This window comes from Chiloscyllium plagiosum, unplaced genomic scaffold (assembly GCF_037043375.1).
Source record: "Chiloscyllium plagiosum isolate Xiang-an unplaced genomic scaffold, Cpla_swu_hap1 HiC_scaffold_2, whole genome shotgun sequence".
Classification (NCBI taxonomy): Eukaryota; Metazoa; Chordata; class Chondrichthyes; order Orectolobiformes; family Hemiscylliidae; genus Chiloscyllium; species Chiloscyllium plagiosum.
In genome coordinates this window covers 142,238,988-142,256,018 of record NW_028270140.1, presented here as the reverse complement: position 1 = coordinate 142,256,018, position 17,031 = coordinate 142,238,988, and the positions used below count along the sequence as shown (strand labels likewise).

Below are 17,031 nucleotides of genomic sequence, written 5' to 3'. Positions count from 1 at the left end.
AAATGCCTCTTAAATGTTGCAATTGTACCAGCCTCCACCACATCCTCTGGCAGCTCATTCCAAACATGTACCATTCTCTGCGAGAAAAAGTTGCCCCTTAGGTCTCTTTTATATCTTTCCCCTCTCACCCTACACCAATGCCCTCTAGTTCTGGACTCCCCTATCCCAGGGAAAAGGCTTTGCCTATTTACCCTATCGATGCCCCTCTTAATTTTATAAACCTCTATAAGGTCACCTCTCAGCCTCCGACGCTCCAGGGAAAACAGCCCCAGCCTGTTCATCCTCTCCCTATAGCTCAAATCCTCCAACCCTGGCAACATCCTTGTAAGGTTCACAAGATCTTTCCGATAGGAAGGAGACCAGAATTGCAGACAATATTCCAACAGTGGCCTAACCAATGTCCTGTACAGCCACAACATCACCTCCCAACTCCTGTACTCAATACTCTGACCAATAAAAGAAAGCATACCAAACGTCTTCTTCACTATCCTATCTACCTGTGACTCCACTTTCAAGGAGCTATGAATCTGCACTCCAAGATCTCTTTGTTCAGCAACACTCCCTTGGACCTTACCATTAAGTGTATAAGTCCTGTGAAGATTTGCTTTCCCAAAATGCAGCACCTCGCATTTATCTGAATTAAAATCCATCTGCCACGTCTTAGCCCATTAGCCCATTTGGTCAAGATCCTGTTGTAATCTGAGGTAACCCTCTTCGCTGTCCACTACACCTCCAATTTTGGTGTCATCTGCAAACTTACTAACTGTACCTCTTACGCTCGCATCCAAATCATTTATGGGAATGACAAAAAGTAGAGGACCCAGCACCGATCCTTGTGACACTCCACTGGTCACAGGCCTCCGGTCTGAAAAACAACCCTCCACCACCACCCTCTGTCTTCTACCTTTGAGCCAGTTCTGTACCCAAATGGTTAGTTCTCCCTGTATTCCGTGAGATCTAACCTTGCTAATCAGTCTCCCATGGGGAACCTTGTCAAATTCCTTACTTGCGTCTATATAGATCACATCTACCGCTCTGCCCACATTAATCCTCTTTGTTACTTCCTCAAAAAACTCAATCAAGTTTGTGAGACATGATTTCCCACGCACAAAGCCATGTTGACTATTCCTAATCAGTCCTTGCCTTTCCAAATACATGTACATCCTGTCCCTCAGGATTCCCTCCAACAGCTTGCCCACCACCATCAGGCTCTTGTTCTAGTTTCACCCACCAGTGAAAACAACCTTGCTGCTTCTATCTAATGTATTCCCTTCATAATTTTTTTATGTTTCTCTAAGATTCCACCCTCATTTTTCTAAATTCCACTGAATATAATCCCAGTCTACTCAGTCTCTCCACACAAGCCAACCTCCTCTGCTCCGGAATCAACCTAGTGAACCTCCTCTGCACCCCATCCTGTGCCAGTACAGCCTTTCTCAAGTCAGGAGAAAAACTGCACGTAGTACTCCAGGTGTGGCCTCACCAGCACCCTATACAATTGCAGCATAACATCCTCGTTTTTAAACGCTATCCCTCTAGCAATGAAGGATAATATTCCATTTGCCTTCTTAAATACTTGCTGCACTTGCAAACCAACCTTCTGCGTCGTTGGATTGCAAGCAAGCTCTGTTTAAACATGGACAAACAGCTGAACTCCAGAGGGGAGGTGAGAGTGACTGCCCTTAACATCAAGACCACCTTTGACCAAGTGTGGCACCAATGAAGCTGAGCAAAACCGGATTCAAAGGGAATCAGTCGAAAACTCTCCAGTGGTTGGAGTAATATCTAGCACCAGAATGATGGTTGTGTTTGTTGTTCATTTTTCTCAGCTCTGGGACATCACTGCTGGAATTTTCTTTTTAACCACCACTTGCAAATTCCCCTCTAAACCACGAACCATCCTGACTTGGAAATACATCGCCATTCCTTCAGTGTCGCTAGGTCAAAATTCAAAGCTCTCTCCCTGAAGAAATTGGGGGTGCACCGACAGTGCATGGAGTTAGTGGTTAAAGAAGGCAGCTCACCCCCATCTTCTGAAGGGCAACTAGGGACGGGCAATAAATGCTGGCCTAGCCAGCAACATCCATGTCCCACAAGTGAATAACAAAAAGCCTTCAGTGAAGTAATTTCTGCTCATTTCAGTCATAAATGGCCTTCCCATATCTGAAGGCCTTTTTCCAGACCACACACACAAGCACAGGCCCCACCACGATCCTCCCCCACCCGCCACCCTCCAATCTAGGGGAAGCATCATTCCCCCCCCCCATCCAATCTGTCTAGCCTTGGCAGAATATTGTACATTTCAACAAGACCCCTATTATTCTAAACTCGAGGCCTGGTTGATCCAATCTGTTATATAACAAACCTGCCATCCCAGCAGTGAGTCTGGTTAACTTTGTTGCACTCCATCTATGGAAAGTATATCCTTTCTGAGGTAAAGAGACCAAAAACCACATGCATTATTGCAGGTCCACACCACAGAAGACTGGAGAGCAAGGTACTGAGTATATTTCGGAAAGAAATCAATAGATCTGTAGACACTAAAGGCGTTAAGGGTGTAAGGAGAGAGTAGGTGGAGGATCTATTTGAATGATGGAACAGGATCAATGGGCAGAATGGTCAATGCTTGCTTTGGTATTTCATATTGCTGTGTATCAGTGAGACATTTGACCGTTATCTGTTATCCATATTTGCCTCAGGTTAAGGTTAAGATAGTAGAATGTAAGTTATAACTAACTTTACACAGTCTAAACCATTTGTCAATGATATTTACACATTTATTTGCATAAGTACTTATTTGTGACAAACAAGTTTTTTTGTTCATTGTAGAAACCTGGATGAAATGTTTTTTTCTAATGGCAATCTAGTCGCAGTCTAAAACCCTTATAATTGGTCATACCATTACCCTGGTGAGACTTAAAATCAACAAGTGGGATGAGAATGAAATCGGTTGTAGGTAAAATTCTAGAATCCATCGTTAAAAATGAGATTTCTAAATTCTTGGAAGTGCAGGGTCAGATTAGATCAAGTCAGCATGGATTTAGTAAAGGGAGGTCATGCCTGACAAATCTGTTGGAATTCTTTGAAGAGGTAACAAGTAGGTTAGACCAGGGAAACCCAGTGGATGTCCTCTCTCAAGACTTGCAAAGGGCCTTTCATAAGGTGCCTCATGGGAGGCTGATGAGTAAGGTGAGGGCCCATGGTGTTCGAGGTGAGGATGGCATGGATTGAGAATTGGCTGTCTGACAGAAGGCAGAGAGTTGGGATAAAAGGTTCTTTTTCAGAATGGCAGCTGGTGACAAGTGGTGTCCTGCAGCGTTCAGTGTTGGGGCCACAACTGTTCACTTTATATATTAATGATCTGAATGAAGGAACTGGGGGCATTCTGGTGAAGCTTGCTGATGATACGAAGTTAGGCGGACAGGCAGGTAGTACTGAGGAAGTGGGGAGGTGCAGAAAGATTTAGACAGTTTAGGAAAGTGGTCCAGGAAATGGCTGATGAAATTCAACGTGAGTAAATGCGAGGTCTTGCACTTTGGAAAAAAGAATACAGGCATGGATTGTTTTCTAAATGGTGAGAAAATTAATAAAACCGAAGTACAAAGGGATCTGGGAGTGCTAGTCCAGGATTCTCTAAAGGTTAACTTGCAGGTTGAGCCCGTGATTAAGAAAGTGAATGTAATGTTGTCATTTTTCTCGAGGGTTGGAATATAAAAGCAGCGATGTACTTCTGAGATTTTATAAAGCTCTAGTTAGGCTCCATTTAGAATACTGTGTCCAATTGTGGGCCCTACACCTCAGGAAAGACGTATTGGCACTGGAGTGTATCCAGCGGAGATTCACGCGGATGGTGCCTGGGATGGTAGGCCTAACATACGACGAACAGCTGAGGATCCTGGGATCGTATTCATTAGAGTTTAGAAAGTTGAGAGGAGATCTACTAGAAACTGACAAGATAATGCATGGCTTAGAAAGAGTGAATGCTGGAAAGTTGTTTCCGTGAGGTGAGGAGATCAGGACCTGTGGGCACAGCCTTAGAATTAGAGGGGGCCAGTTTAGAACGGAAATGAAGAGACGTTTCTTCAGCCAGAGAGTGGTGGGCCTGTGGAATTCATTGCCATCGAGCACAGTGGAGGCAGGGACGTTAAATGTCTTCAAGGCAGAGTTTGATGAATTCTTGATCTCACAGGGAATTAAGAGCTATAGGGATAGTGCGGGTAAGTGGAGTTGAAATGCCCATCAGCCATGATTAAATAGCAGAGTGGACTTGATGGGTCGACTGGCCTTACTTCCATTCCTATGTCATATGGTGTTATGGAATCTGTGAACTTCTCCAATGCAGCTACAACTCTGGAGAGAGACCGCAAGAGATTGCGAGATGGAAGGATTTGGTTTTCCATGAACATGTATCATAAAGCTTACAAATTTAGAAGGCAAATTAAATGTAATGCTTTATTATAAGGGAATAGTGTATCAAAGTAGGTTAGTCTGAACCTAGAGATTTGGTCTCCCTATTTAATAAAGTTAAAAATCACACAACGCCAGGTTATAGACCAACAGGTTTATTTGGAAGCACTAGCTTTCGGAGTGCTGCATCTTCATCAGGTGGTTGTGGAGTATAAGATTGTAAGACACAGAATTTATAGCAAAAGTTTACAGTGTGATATAACTGAAATTAAATATTGAAAAAGACCTGGCTTGTTCGTTAAGTTTGTTGAGACACTTAACAAACAATCCAGGTCTTTTTCAATATATAATTTCAGTTACATCACAATGTAAACTTTTGCTGTAAATTCTGTGTCATATGATTTTATACTCCATAACCACCTGATGAAGGAACAGCACTCTGAAAGCTCGTGCTTCCAAATAAACCTGTTGGACTATAACCTGGTGTTGTGTGATGTTTAACTTCATGTACCCTGGTCCAACACTGGCACCTCCAAATCATATTTAAGAAAGGATTTACTTTCATTGGAAGCAGCACACAGAAGATTCATTGGACTGATTGCCAGGATGAAGCAGTTACCTTGAAGATAAGTCAGAGAATCACAGACTTCCTATAGCATGGAAGCAGGCCATTCAGCCAATTCCTGCCCTCTGAAGAGCATCCCTACCACCCTACCCCTGTAACCCTGCATTTCCCATTTCTAATGCACCCATCCCTGGAAACTATGGGCTATGTAGCATAGCCGATCCACCTAACCTGCACATCTTTGGGCAGTGAAAGGATATCCACACAGACAGTCACCCGAGGCTCGAATCAAACCCAAGTCGCTGGTGCTAATCACTGAGCCACCATGTCACCCTTAGAAGTTAGGACTGTTTTCTTTGGAGGAAAAATGGTTGTCAGGAGATTTGATGGAAATTTGCAAAATCATGAGAGAGCTGAACAAAGTAGGCAAGGACAAACATTTCCCTATTTGTGTGGAGAGGGCATAGCTTTAAAGTAATTGAGAAAAGAGATAAAAGCAAGAGAAAATTGTTCTTTTATGCAACAAGTGGTACAGATCTGGAAGCCTCGGCCTGGAAAGGTGGCAGAGATAGGTTTGATCAAAGTATTCAAAAGGGAATAGGACCCTTTTCTGAAAAGGCGGAGTGTGCAGAATTCTGGGGAAATCGTGGGAAAGTGGCACTCATTTTGGGGAAGTGTCACAGACCCAGTGGACTGAATGGCCTCCAATTGCACTGCAGTGTCTGATGAGGGATGTCCTGGAAGATTGGGCCTATACCCACTGAAGTTTAGAAGATTGAGGGGTGATAGCCAAACATATATAATTTGTGGGGTGGAGAGAGTTTTGCCCTTATGAGGAAATCTAGCTCTGAGGCACCTTTTAAAATTGAGAAGCTCACCATTTAAGATGAAGATGAGGAGGGATTTCTTGTCTTAAGGGATTTTAATCTTTGGAATTCACTTCTTGGAACAACAGTTGAGATTGGGCCATTGGACAAATTCAAGGCAAAGTGAGACATACTTGAATCTATAAGGGAGTAACCTGGGACAGGGAGGAGAGAGGAATCAATATCACAATTAGTTCAGACATGCTCGTGCAGAGTGGCAGAGCTACTTGATGGGCTAAATTGTCTATTCCTTTCCTTTCCTTATTTTGAAAGCTTACTCTGTGCAATCATAAATCTATCATTGTGGCAAAGCATTTTGAGTGATCTATGGGTAGAATGGAAAGATTGCAAGGAAGAATGAAATAATCAAAGGACTTTTAATTTAATAATCATTCGTCCCTCAAGTGAATGAGGAATTTATCTGTCAAAACACCATTTTACAACATCCACTTGGTAAGTGAGGATTGTTCATGAATCGAGTGAAGTCCTTCAGAACATAGTGCAACAGTTTAACTACCAGCCAGTGGCCTCAGTCCATAATTATATAGAAACTGAGAAGGAATCCTATTGTTCAGTTGTTTATTTATGATTGTGTATGGACAGGTTCAGTGCAATTTGCAATCCAATGCACTATACTACTAACAAAATATCAGTGATGTTTGTCGAAGCCACATGTCGCTGTTTCAGTATAAGTATCAGTTTAAACCAGCATTATGTCTTAGACAATCCTTAAAACTACCTTGGATTCCAATTCACAGAGAACATCATAAGCATTAGGACTGAGGTGAAAGCAAAATACTGAATGTGTTAGAAATCAAAATATAACAAAACAGTGAGCGCTGGAGAAATCCAGCAGTTCTCACAGCATTTAGAATGATGGAATCCCTGCAGTGTGGAAGCAGCATTTTGGCCTATCAAGTCCACACCGACCTTGCAAAGAGCATCCCACCCAGACTCAACCTATCCCCACACTTGTTATGCCCAGTCCACCTAACCTGCACAGTCACTATGGGCAATTCAGCATAGCCAATCCATCTAACTTGCACAGCTCTGGATTGTGGGAGGCAGACATGTGGAGAATGTACAAAATTGTTTTGTGCTTGGGAAATCATGTCTCACAAACTTGTTTGAGTTTTCTGAAGAAGTAACAAAAGAGATTGATGAGGGCAGAGCAGTAGATGTGATCTATATGGACTTAAGTAAGGCGTTCAACAAGGTTCCCCATGGGAGACTGATTAGCAAGGTTAGATCTCATGGAATACAGGGAGAACTAGCCATTTGGATACAGAACTGGCTCAAAGGGAGAAGACAAAGGGTGGTGGTGGAGGGTTGTTTTCCAGACTGGAGGCCTGTGACCAGTGGAGTGCCACAAGGGTCAGTGCTGGGTCCTCTACTTTTTGTCATTTACATAAATGATTTGGATGTGAGCATAAGAGGTACAGTTAGTAAGTTTGCAGATGACACCAAAATTAGAGGAGTAGTGGACAGCGAAGAAGGTTACCTCAGATTACAACAGGATCTGGACCGGATGGTCCAATGGGCTGAGATGTGGCAGATGGAGTTTAATTCAGATAAGTGCGAGGTGCTGCATTTTGGGAAAGCAAACCTTAGCAGGACTTATACACTTAATGGTAAGGTCCAAGGGAGTGTTGCTGAACAAAGAGACCTTGGAGTGCAGGTTCATAGCTTCTTGAAAGTGGAGTCGCAGGTAGATAGGATAGTGAAGAAGGCGTTTGGTACGCTTTCCTTTATTGGTCAGAGTATTGCGTATAGGAGTTGGGAGGTGATGTTGCAGCTGTACAAGACATTGGTTAGGCCACTGTTGGAATATTGCGTGCAATTCTGGTCTCCTCCCTGTCGGAAAGATGTTGTGAAATTTGAAAGTGTTCAGAAAAGATTTACAAGGATGTTGCCAGGGTTGGAGGATCTGAGCTCCAGGAAGAGGCTGAACAGGCTGGGGCTGTTTCCCTGGAGCATCGGAGGCTGAGGGGTGACCTTATAGAGGTTTACAAAATTATGAGGGGCATGGATAGGATAAATAGACAAAGTCTTTTCCCTGAGGTCGGGGAGTCCAGAACTAGAGGGCATAGGTTTAGGGTGAGAGGGGAAAGATATAAAAGAGACGTAAGGGGCAACTTTTTCACGCAGAGGGTGGTATGTGTATGGAATGAGCTGCCAGGGGATGTGGTGGAGGCTGGTACAATTGCAACATTTAAGAGGCATTTGGATGGGTATATGAATAGGAAGGATTTGGAGGGATATGGGCCAGACGCTGGCAGCTGGGACTAGATTGGGTTGGGATATCTGGTCGGGATGGACGGGTTGGACCGAAGGGTCTGTTTCCATGCTGTACATCTCTATGACAGTTGCCCGAGGATGGGATTGAACTCAGGCCCTTGGCGCTGTGAGGCAGCAGTGTCAACTGCTGAGCCACCAAATCATCCTATTTGTGGGGAGAGAAACAATGTTGACATTTTGAATCTAAAATGTCTCTTCTTCAGAAATGCCAAGACTTCAAGGATGGAGACAGGGGGTTATTTGGGAATTCAAATTCTACTGCACTGTATGAGTAGACAGGTGAGCTGGCAGAAACGTTAAAGATTGCGAGAGGCATGCCAATCTAGCATCAATAATAAGGTGTTAGCCTGGTCAAGCTACAACACAAGACGACTTGCATGCCAAAGAGCAGAAGCAGCAAGCGATAAGTAAAGACAAGCCATTCCACAACCAATGGATCAGGTCTAAGCTCTGGTGGACAATTAATTAACTTATTGAATGAGGAGGCTCCGCAGGCACCTTCATTCTGATACAGCCCATGACATCAGAGCAAGAATAAGCTCTGGGGCATTAGAAGCAACCTTCAGTCAGAAATGCCAAGTGGATGACCCTGAGGTCTCCAGCATCACACATGTCAGTCTTCAGCCAATTTGGTTCACTTCAAGAAAGGACTAAAGGCTCAAGATCCTGCAAAAGGTATACGTCGTGACAATATTTTGGCAATAAAATTAAAGATTTATGTTTGAGGAAACTCTTGCTTCCAGCTCAAGTAACAGCAGATTTGCAGGAAACAAACCCCTACAAGACAGAACCATCCTGACATGCAACTATATTGTCATTCCTTCAACGGTGGTCTATCAGAATGGTTTTCCGAACAGCATTGTGCAGGTATCTACAGCGAATGGACTGCAACAGTTCATGGAAGAAGCTCATTGCCACCTTGTTCGGATTGGATCGTCAATGCTGGCCTTGGTAGCAACACCAACATCCATTGAAACAATAGTTCTTGCTTCAGGCCAAGAATTTATGTAGCCCCATCTAGAAGTAAAGAGAGTCCAGCAGCCACTGTACTGACCAGTAAGGTATTCCAAATATCCTGCATTCTCTATGAAAAGAAGTTGCTGCTAAGCTCCAGTCCATTCCTGCTGATGGTGATCCCTTACCTTTCCCAATCCCCTGAACTGAATTCATTGTTCAGGTGAGAGGAAGGGAAGTCACAGGTTCCAACATTTTGATGCGAATATTTGAAAACAAGGTAGACATCCGTGAGGAGGCAAACATTTATTTTTGTTGCAATCGTGTGATGACATTCGTGAGCGGTAAAAATGCTGGACATCTGTGGGATGCTATTCGGTTACTGATTGATTTCCCCCTTATTGGTTCTGGGGTTTTTCTCAGCTACCTTGCCACTCCAAGGGGCAGCTGGAGGGAGGCGTTGGAGGGGTTTGTGTGGGGGGGAGGGGGGGCCTTTAAGAGTGCGAGGGAGGAACAAATTGTTCAGCAATAATGCTGAGTGATTGTGACTGTTGGAAAGGTTTGATTGACCTGTTGGTCTTTTCCCACTGAAAACTCATAGATTCACTGCTATCCATCAGTGAATTATCAAGAAGGATTTAGATATTATTCTTGGGGCTAAAGGAATCAAAGGATGTGGGGCAAAAACTGGGTAGGGTACAGAGTGGGATGACTGTTGCACTCTGGGACAATTCCTGCTTTACAATCTCTACGAAAGCAATGAATGTATCTGGCCTGCTTCCTCTCGGCCTCTCACCCATCTCTTTATCTCTCTCTTTGTAGCTGCAAGCATAAAATGTACTTGGAAAAGTTGCCAAACACCAGTATCATCATCCCATTCCACAACGAGGGTTGGTCATCGCTCCTGCGGACAGTGCACAGTGTTATCAGCCGGTCTCCTGACCAACTGATCGCAGAGATCATTCTCGTGGATGACTTCAGCGACAGAGGTAAGCAAGAGTATTGGCAATGAGTGTCTGCAAAGCAGGCTTTGTCCCAGTGTGTTTGATCTGACTGTACTGCTGCTCTGAGCACCGAACTGGCTTATCAGCCTTCTCTTCCTCTTGTAGCATCGGTTGCATATGTTAAAAGAGGCTGCTGTGCGGTAGGTGATTCTTTTTTCTGTGAACGTTCATTGATATGGTGGGAAATGTGCTGAAGGTGAATAATTCCAGCTGTGACATAAAGAGAGCACATCCTGGAGTTTTGCGTCCAGCAAACGGTTCGGAAACACTTGTTAATCTTGGAGAGACAACATCTGTCTTATGTAATGACATCTCTGCCAATGGCTACAGCTTGGTGACTGATCTATACATCAAGGCCATATTCTGTATCATGTAATAAAGATTCAGGGTCTGCTGGAGACAAGAAACTCACACTACTCACCTAGTTTCTTCACCTATCACTTTGAAAATGATTGACTCCATGACGTGTGAGCTGGTAATGACACAGTGAGCACAACAAGAAAGTGTGCAACTTGGTGACCAGCTGGATGAACATTTCATCTCTCAAATTGATGCAAATTAAGGATTGAGAAGGGGACAAAGGAAAAGTAGAGGAAGAATTGGCCGATTTGGGTTTGAAAGTAAAGTCAAATCAGATTAAGAAAGAGAGGGATGATTGGTCAAAGACAGAAAATACGAGCAAGGTGCAGACAGGGAAAGTAAGGCAAAAATTCAAATGTGACTTTTATTGGATTTCTAAGAGAACTTGACTACCCACTGGAATTAGATTTCACGTTTTGACTTGTTCTGGGTGGGAGAGGTTAGACAATACAGCAATAATGTAAAGTTCCTCATTGAAATAGTCCTAAACTCATAAACATTATTGACAGTTTCTGTTGACCCTGTTTCACCGGAACAAATGCAATGACTTCTCAATGCTTTCCAGGAGGTGGACAGTGACCACTTGCATGATTTCGAAGATTCCCTGTACTTCCATGATCAGCTATAATGGAAATGGTCATTTGTCCTGAACCAGAAGTTTATCTATTTGCAGTCCTGAATTGTTCATTTTTATATGTCAGATCAGAATCCCGAATATGGGAAAGCCAGTGAAATTTCCAGAAGAGGCCTTGTAACGAGTCAGTGACTCCCATAGCGCCTTGTCCATTTTGGGGTGAATTGGGGCATAAAGTAACAAGGGGATTGATAATAGAAATTTCAGGGCAGCCATTGATTCAGATTGCTCTTTATTTCAGTTTTGCTTCACTCGTGAATTTTGAATAAACTTGAGCTTTTATCTACATACTTGATGTCAACTGATGGCTGAGAAAGGTGGCTACTTTTACTTTAGGATGCCAAGTGGAAGAGATAGCAGTTTCCATAGCGCTCCAGCTCCATGGTTATAGCTCGGTTATACTGAGCTCCACTGAAAACCATTGCATAGAATTGGTTTCCTGCCTTCGCATTCCTGAAACAACTCCCTCATGTTTACATGTGTGTGCAGTGCAATTGGAGTAACCCAGGCTCGTGAATAATGGAGAATGCAGACTAAGGAAAGTGAGTATTCTTTCCACATCTTGGCTTGCATTGTGTAAAAGCACCCGTGATGTTGCCGATGAAAGAAGACATATTTTATTGAAGCTTTTTGCCTTTCAATTATCCGGAAAATTCCAAACAATACCGATGTAAAGGGAAAATGAGTATTAGTGGCATTTGCACAGAGAATGCATTGCTTAGATGATGACTGCCAAGCATCATTTACATTTTAAACCAGACAGATTAAATCTCATTGTCAAGGCATCTCTAAGAAATGATACAAGAGAATGGGTGTTACCTATTTGTTGAGTTAAGAAAGATAAAATGCATGTGCATGTTCTCTCTGTCTGCAAAGGACAAAGCCCTGTGTATCAATATGTTTAGCTTTTAGAACACTGCGAGTCTGGCCAACACCCCTAAATTGGTTATCCACATAATTCCAAGCACATTCTGAATTATTGAGCAAATCTTATCCAATTGCAGAATCACAGGTAATGTTGGAGACTTGTAAATTTTGCAAGTCTCTGCTGGTTGAATACATGCTTTTTCTTTTTACTTACTGCAAACAATTGAAGGGTCATGCGCAGGAGAATCAATGTTTCAGGCATAAGCCCTTCCTGATGAAGGCTTATGCCCGAAACGTCAATTCTCCTGCTCCTCGGATGTTGCCTGACCTGCTGTGCTTTTCCAGCACCATAATTTTCGACTCTGGTCTCCAACATCTGTCGTTCTCGTTTTCTCCAGCTGAGAGGATATCCTGTTTGATATGACCCACCATCCTTTAGCATGCACAGCCTGCAAACCTGGTATCACACTGACAAGGGTATACCATATATTCAACTGGCCAATTAATCAAGACTCGCTCCTCATACAGAGTAAATTATGTTTTCCCTACACATTGGTATTTCTTATGACTCATCTCATTGGCAGTTCCTCACAGACAGGGATAACTCTCTTGCACTCTCAGGGTGAGGCTGTAGGTGGGTGTACAGACCAATGCAGGTTTGGCAGATTCAGTTACACTTGGGACAGAAGGTGGTGATGGGAAGGAATGGGTAAGGTGTTGGTGTGGCAAAGCGCTCCTTACACTGCTTCCCCTTGGCTTCCGCATTTTCTTGATGGCAAATCTCGAGTTGCTCGACACCTACCCGGATGCTCCTACTCCTGATGAATTCAAGGTGAAAAGCTTTAAAAAGTTCTTATTTTTACATTTAAAGCACAAGTCTGTACAACCAAGTAACTGTCTATGATGTTGTAACATATTCATGATGAACTGTTGAAGGGTCTCTCGCACCTTTGCTGTCATGGTCAGTTGGATGTTTGAAATTACTTGGGAATTATGTGTCATGAGACTTGAAAAGAGATCCCACCTAACTATTTATTTTCTGATGGCAAGATGAAAGCTGCAATTAATACTTTTCCAATTATCCATTAAATGAGAGCCAAGCTGTTCTTCAAGGATGATGACAGGAAGCATTTCATTGTGTGTGAACAATAGGAGAAATCTCTGTCCCAGAAAACCGGATGAGGCTGGTGGAAGGTGAGGATGATAGAGGGCAATTGAAAATTTCAAAAACTGAGATGGATTTTTGTTATGTAAGGAAATAAAGATTCTCACAATTCTTTGTGGAAGAATTAAAGTGGTTAAGTGGAGTTATGTATGTCATAACTCAGTCATAATTGTTTTGTATGGTACAACAGACTTGAAGGGCTGAATGGCCTCCCTTAGTACCTATGTTTCTAACCTTTGTACCTTGATGATATCTTGATCCTGATAATCAACTGGGGAGTTGTGCTAGCTAGAAATATAAGGTCAGAGAAACCGGACTACTGGCCCATTAGTGGCATCGCAAAATTACCCTATTATTCAATGTTCTGGTTAAGAATGAATGCACTTCGCTGAAGAAAATGGAAGAGGAAATTAAAGACTCTCGGTTGTAATTGCTTGGGGCTTATTCGTGTTCTCAAAATCAAAGCAGATTGTGGGGCAACGGTTAAGCTCTACAGAAGGTGTTGCCATTTAAATTCGTATTATTAAGGCGTCAAAAGTTGAGCCGCCCCAGGCAAATTGCTAAGCTGCTTCACAAATATAAACATCAAAAGTGTGATGTTCCTCATTTGAAAAAAGCGTTATGGCATCATAAAAAGTGCACTAGTCGTTCAAAGGGAGGCTGCTTCAATTTTCCAGTTAATTAGTTTTGTCCTGGCCAGGGATTTACAGGAGCTGCTTTTCTGACCTGGGGATAATGCAATCAAACTTCATGTGCGGATGAGGAAAATACTCATTTGGCGAGGAGTTTACTGCTTACAAAATCTTCAATGAGTTTCTTCTATCCTCTGCTTATCGGGTGTTGATTTGATTTTTTTTAGCCGTCATCCCATCGCTGCTGGGTTGTCCACTGCGGTCAGTTTTGATGAGCTTCCCCTTTGGTATGTTCACTACATGAGCACTAATCTTGAGAAGGTGCAGCACGTGGAGGCTCTTTGACCTTTGAACTGACATGATGCAGCACTAAGCTTGTTCCTGCTTTAAAGGAAGATGATAAAATAAAGCACTGCTTCAAAATCACCCACTTCCTTTACAGCAGTGGTTCAGAGAATTTCCATGCAGCCTATCTCAAGTGAAAATCTACATGATCGTGGTTCAAAATGGTCTCCACCAACAAAAGAAAAGGAGCTGGAAAATTGCCAAAATGTGGTTTTCTTCTGAATTCATGGTTTAAAATCCTGTGTAAAGACACATGCACAAACACCTATACGTCAATCAAAGTATACATTCACGCACATGAGCACGTACATACTCAACAGACTCATAAATAATGTTGGACTCTTTCAGCACCAGTGTGAACAGCAGGCAGGCTAAAAAGGTACACCTATATATGGTACTCCAGCTTGGAGTTTTTGTGTAGTTAATGAAGGTCATGTGCTGCACTCAGTCATATCGGCCTGACTATTAACTCAATGCCAATAATGTCACATTTCTGAGGTCTATTGCACCCAAACCTAAAATGGTAAAATGAGATTTTATCAGGGGAAATGACCACCCAATTCGCAGGTTAACTCAAATCTCTAAACAAGATGAGATGGAGGCCAATCGAGTTCACTTCCTATTGTCATGTTTGGTGAATGATTGTGAAGATCAGTCTCTGTCATTTAGTCTCCCAACAAGCTCAGATTTGAGTAAAGGAAACCACCTCAATACTAATAAAAATTGCATTCTTCTTTAATGATTGCTTCATGGTCCCACCGAAATTATCTTTCTCATGTCCTCTTGGGACAAGCCATCCAAAATATAATCAGTCATCTTATTCTGGCCTCTTGAGAATTTGCTGCACAATTGGTAACCATATCTTCTGTTGCCCAATCTCCTAGCTCCCTAAAACCCTCCATCTCTTTTTCCCTCACTTTCCTTCCTTTGAATTCCTCCTTTTGACCATTTCTTCTCAAACTGACCTCTACAAACTTAATGTCAAGTTTTCCTTTATTCATTCACAGGAAGTGGGCATTGCTGACTAGGCCAGCATTTATTGCCCTATCCCTAATTGTCAAGAAGACAGTTAAGAGAAAACCACCTTGCTGTGGGTCTGGAGTCACATGTAGGGCCAGTCCAGATAAAGTCAATAGGATTTTCCTGACAATCAACAATGGATTTATGGCCATTATTAGACTCTTAATTACAGCTTCATATATTGAATTCAAATTCCACCATCTGCCGCAGTGGGATTTGAACCCAAGTCCTCAGAACATTAGCTGAGCTTTCTGGGTTAATAGTCTGGTGGCAATACCACTAGGCCATCACCTCCCCAATGTCAAGTATCTTAGATTGTGCTCCTATAAACATGTAACGTCTGTACAATTTGTCGCTGTTGCTTTTACTGGACACATCTGGAATGCTGGAACTTTACATAAGAGAGGGTGGCAAGGGGATTATAAGAGGAAGAAACATAATTTTACCTAACATGGGTCATTTAGAAACTGTCATGGAACCAAGAAATTTATTTGAGAAACTGGACTCCTCAATTTATCAATGCCACAAAACTAATTGAGTTAACTCCATCTTACGCATTTGTTCCCCTTCACTTTACATTCTGAAATAGATGGATTCTTCAGAAGAAACTGCAGATAAGTTGAGACAATCAGCCCAGTTTCACCTTGCAACATTGCGATAGACGAATGACATTAAAAAGCTGAACTGGACTAAAAATTTTATAGATATGTTCTAACCAGCTGATTCAGAGATGTTATTATACACCTCTGAAACAGGTGGGACTTAAACCAGGCCTCCTGACTCATAGGCTGCCCCACAAGAGCCTACTGCAGACTGTGTACTCTGACATAGATGAAGTGAATCAATTAATGTAATCAGTTAGCAATACATTGATTAATTGTATTGCTTAAAGACTCTTGTCTTTAAATTATTTAGAAAACGAAAGGGATAAATAAATGGATATCCTCAGGAACATAATTACTTGTTAACGCAGTGCAAACACACTTAGCTCATTAGACTGTAAATTCTTCATTGAGTAGAATAAAGTAATTTAACAGTGACAAAATATTAATTAGAGTTGCTTACAAGTAAGTAGTAAGTAGAAGCAGGGCACGCAGTAAGATGAGGCATCTGTCTATGATTTATGTTTGTAGGGTTACCTTTCCAACATCTATTTATTGACATGTTATATTGTAAGGTAAGTGCTCTCATGGCACTGTGGATAGAATCTGGCAAGCTGTGAGTGTAAATCCCATCTGGTCAAGTGTGGCGTGTCTGAATGTACATTATCAGGTAGCAAGCACACAGAGTCATAGAGTCATACAGCACGGAAACAGATCCTTCGGTCCAACCAGTCCATGCTGACCATAATCCCAAGCTAAACTCATCCTACCTGCCTGCTCCTGGTCCATATTCCTCCAATACCTTCCTATTCATGTACTATCCAGTGTCTTTTAAACGTAATTGTGCCCACATCCACCAATTCATTCCACACACAAACCATGTTCTGTGTAAAAAAATTTGCTCCTCATGTCTTTTTTAAATCTCTTTCCTCTCAAAATGCACCCCTTAATCTTGAAGTCCCCATCCTCAGGAAAAGACACCAACCATTAACCCTACTATAGCCCTCATGATTTTATGTCAGATTTTGTGGGATTCCTGTTGATTTTCCAAAGAAACAAGTAATTGAAAAAGCTGAGGAAAAGCTTATATTAAGGCTATGACTTCTGGGACTAGTGTCTAATTAATTTGAAAACCTTACTTAAAGCCATGTCCCTGCTAAATTTTCGATGAATTCATGGTAGGGAAATTATTCAAGAAGATTCTTATGGACAGGATTTGGAGAAGAGTGGACTTATTAGGGATAGTCAGCATGGTTTTATGCAGAGGAGGTCTTGTCTCACCAACGTGATTGAGCTTTTAGATAGTGATAAA

At 42.3% G+C, this 17,031-nt stretch overlaps 1 protein-coding gene across 3 annotated transcripts in view; it reads left to right on the top strand.

Moving 5' to 3' along the window:
• The window catches only part of galntl6 (polypeptide N-acetylgalactosaminyltransferase like 6), a 1,318,324-nt gene that overhangs the window by 527,534 nt on the left and 773,759 nt on the right, over nt 1-17,031 (top strand). For all 3 annotated transcript variants that reach the window (XM_087993690.1, XM_087993684.1, XM_087993693.1), the window contains exon 5: nt 9,913-10,079. In XM_087993690.1, coding sequence (XP_087849816.1) covers nt 9,913-10,079 — 167 coding nt within the window. The remainder of the gene's footprint in view (nt 1-9,912; nt 10,080-17,031) is intronic.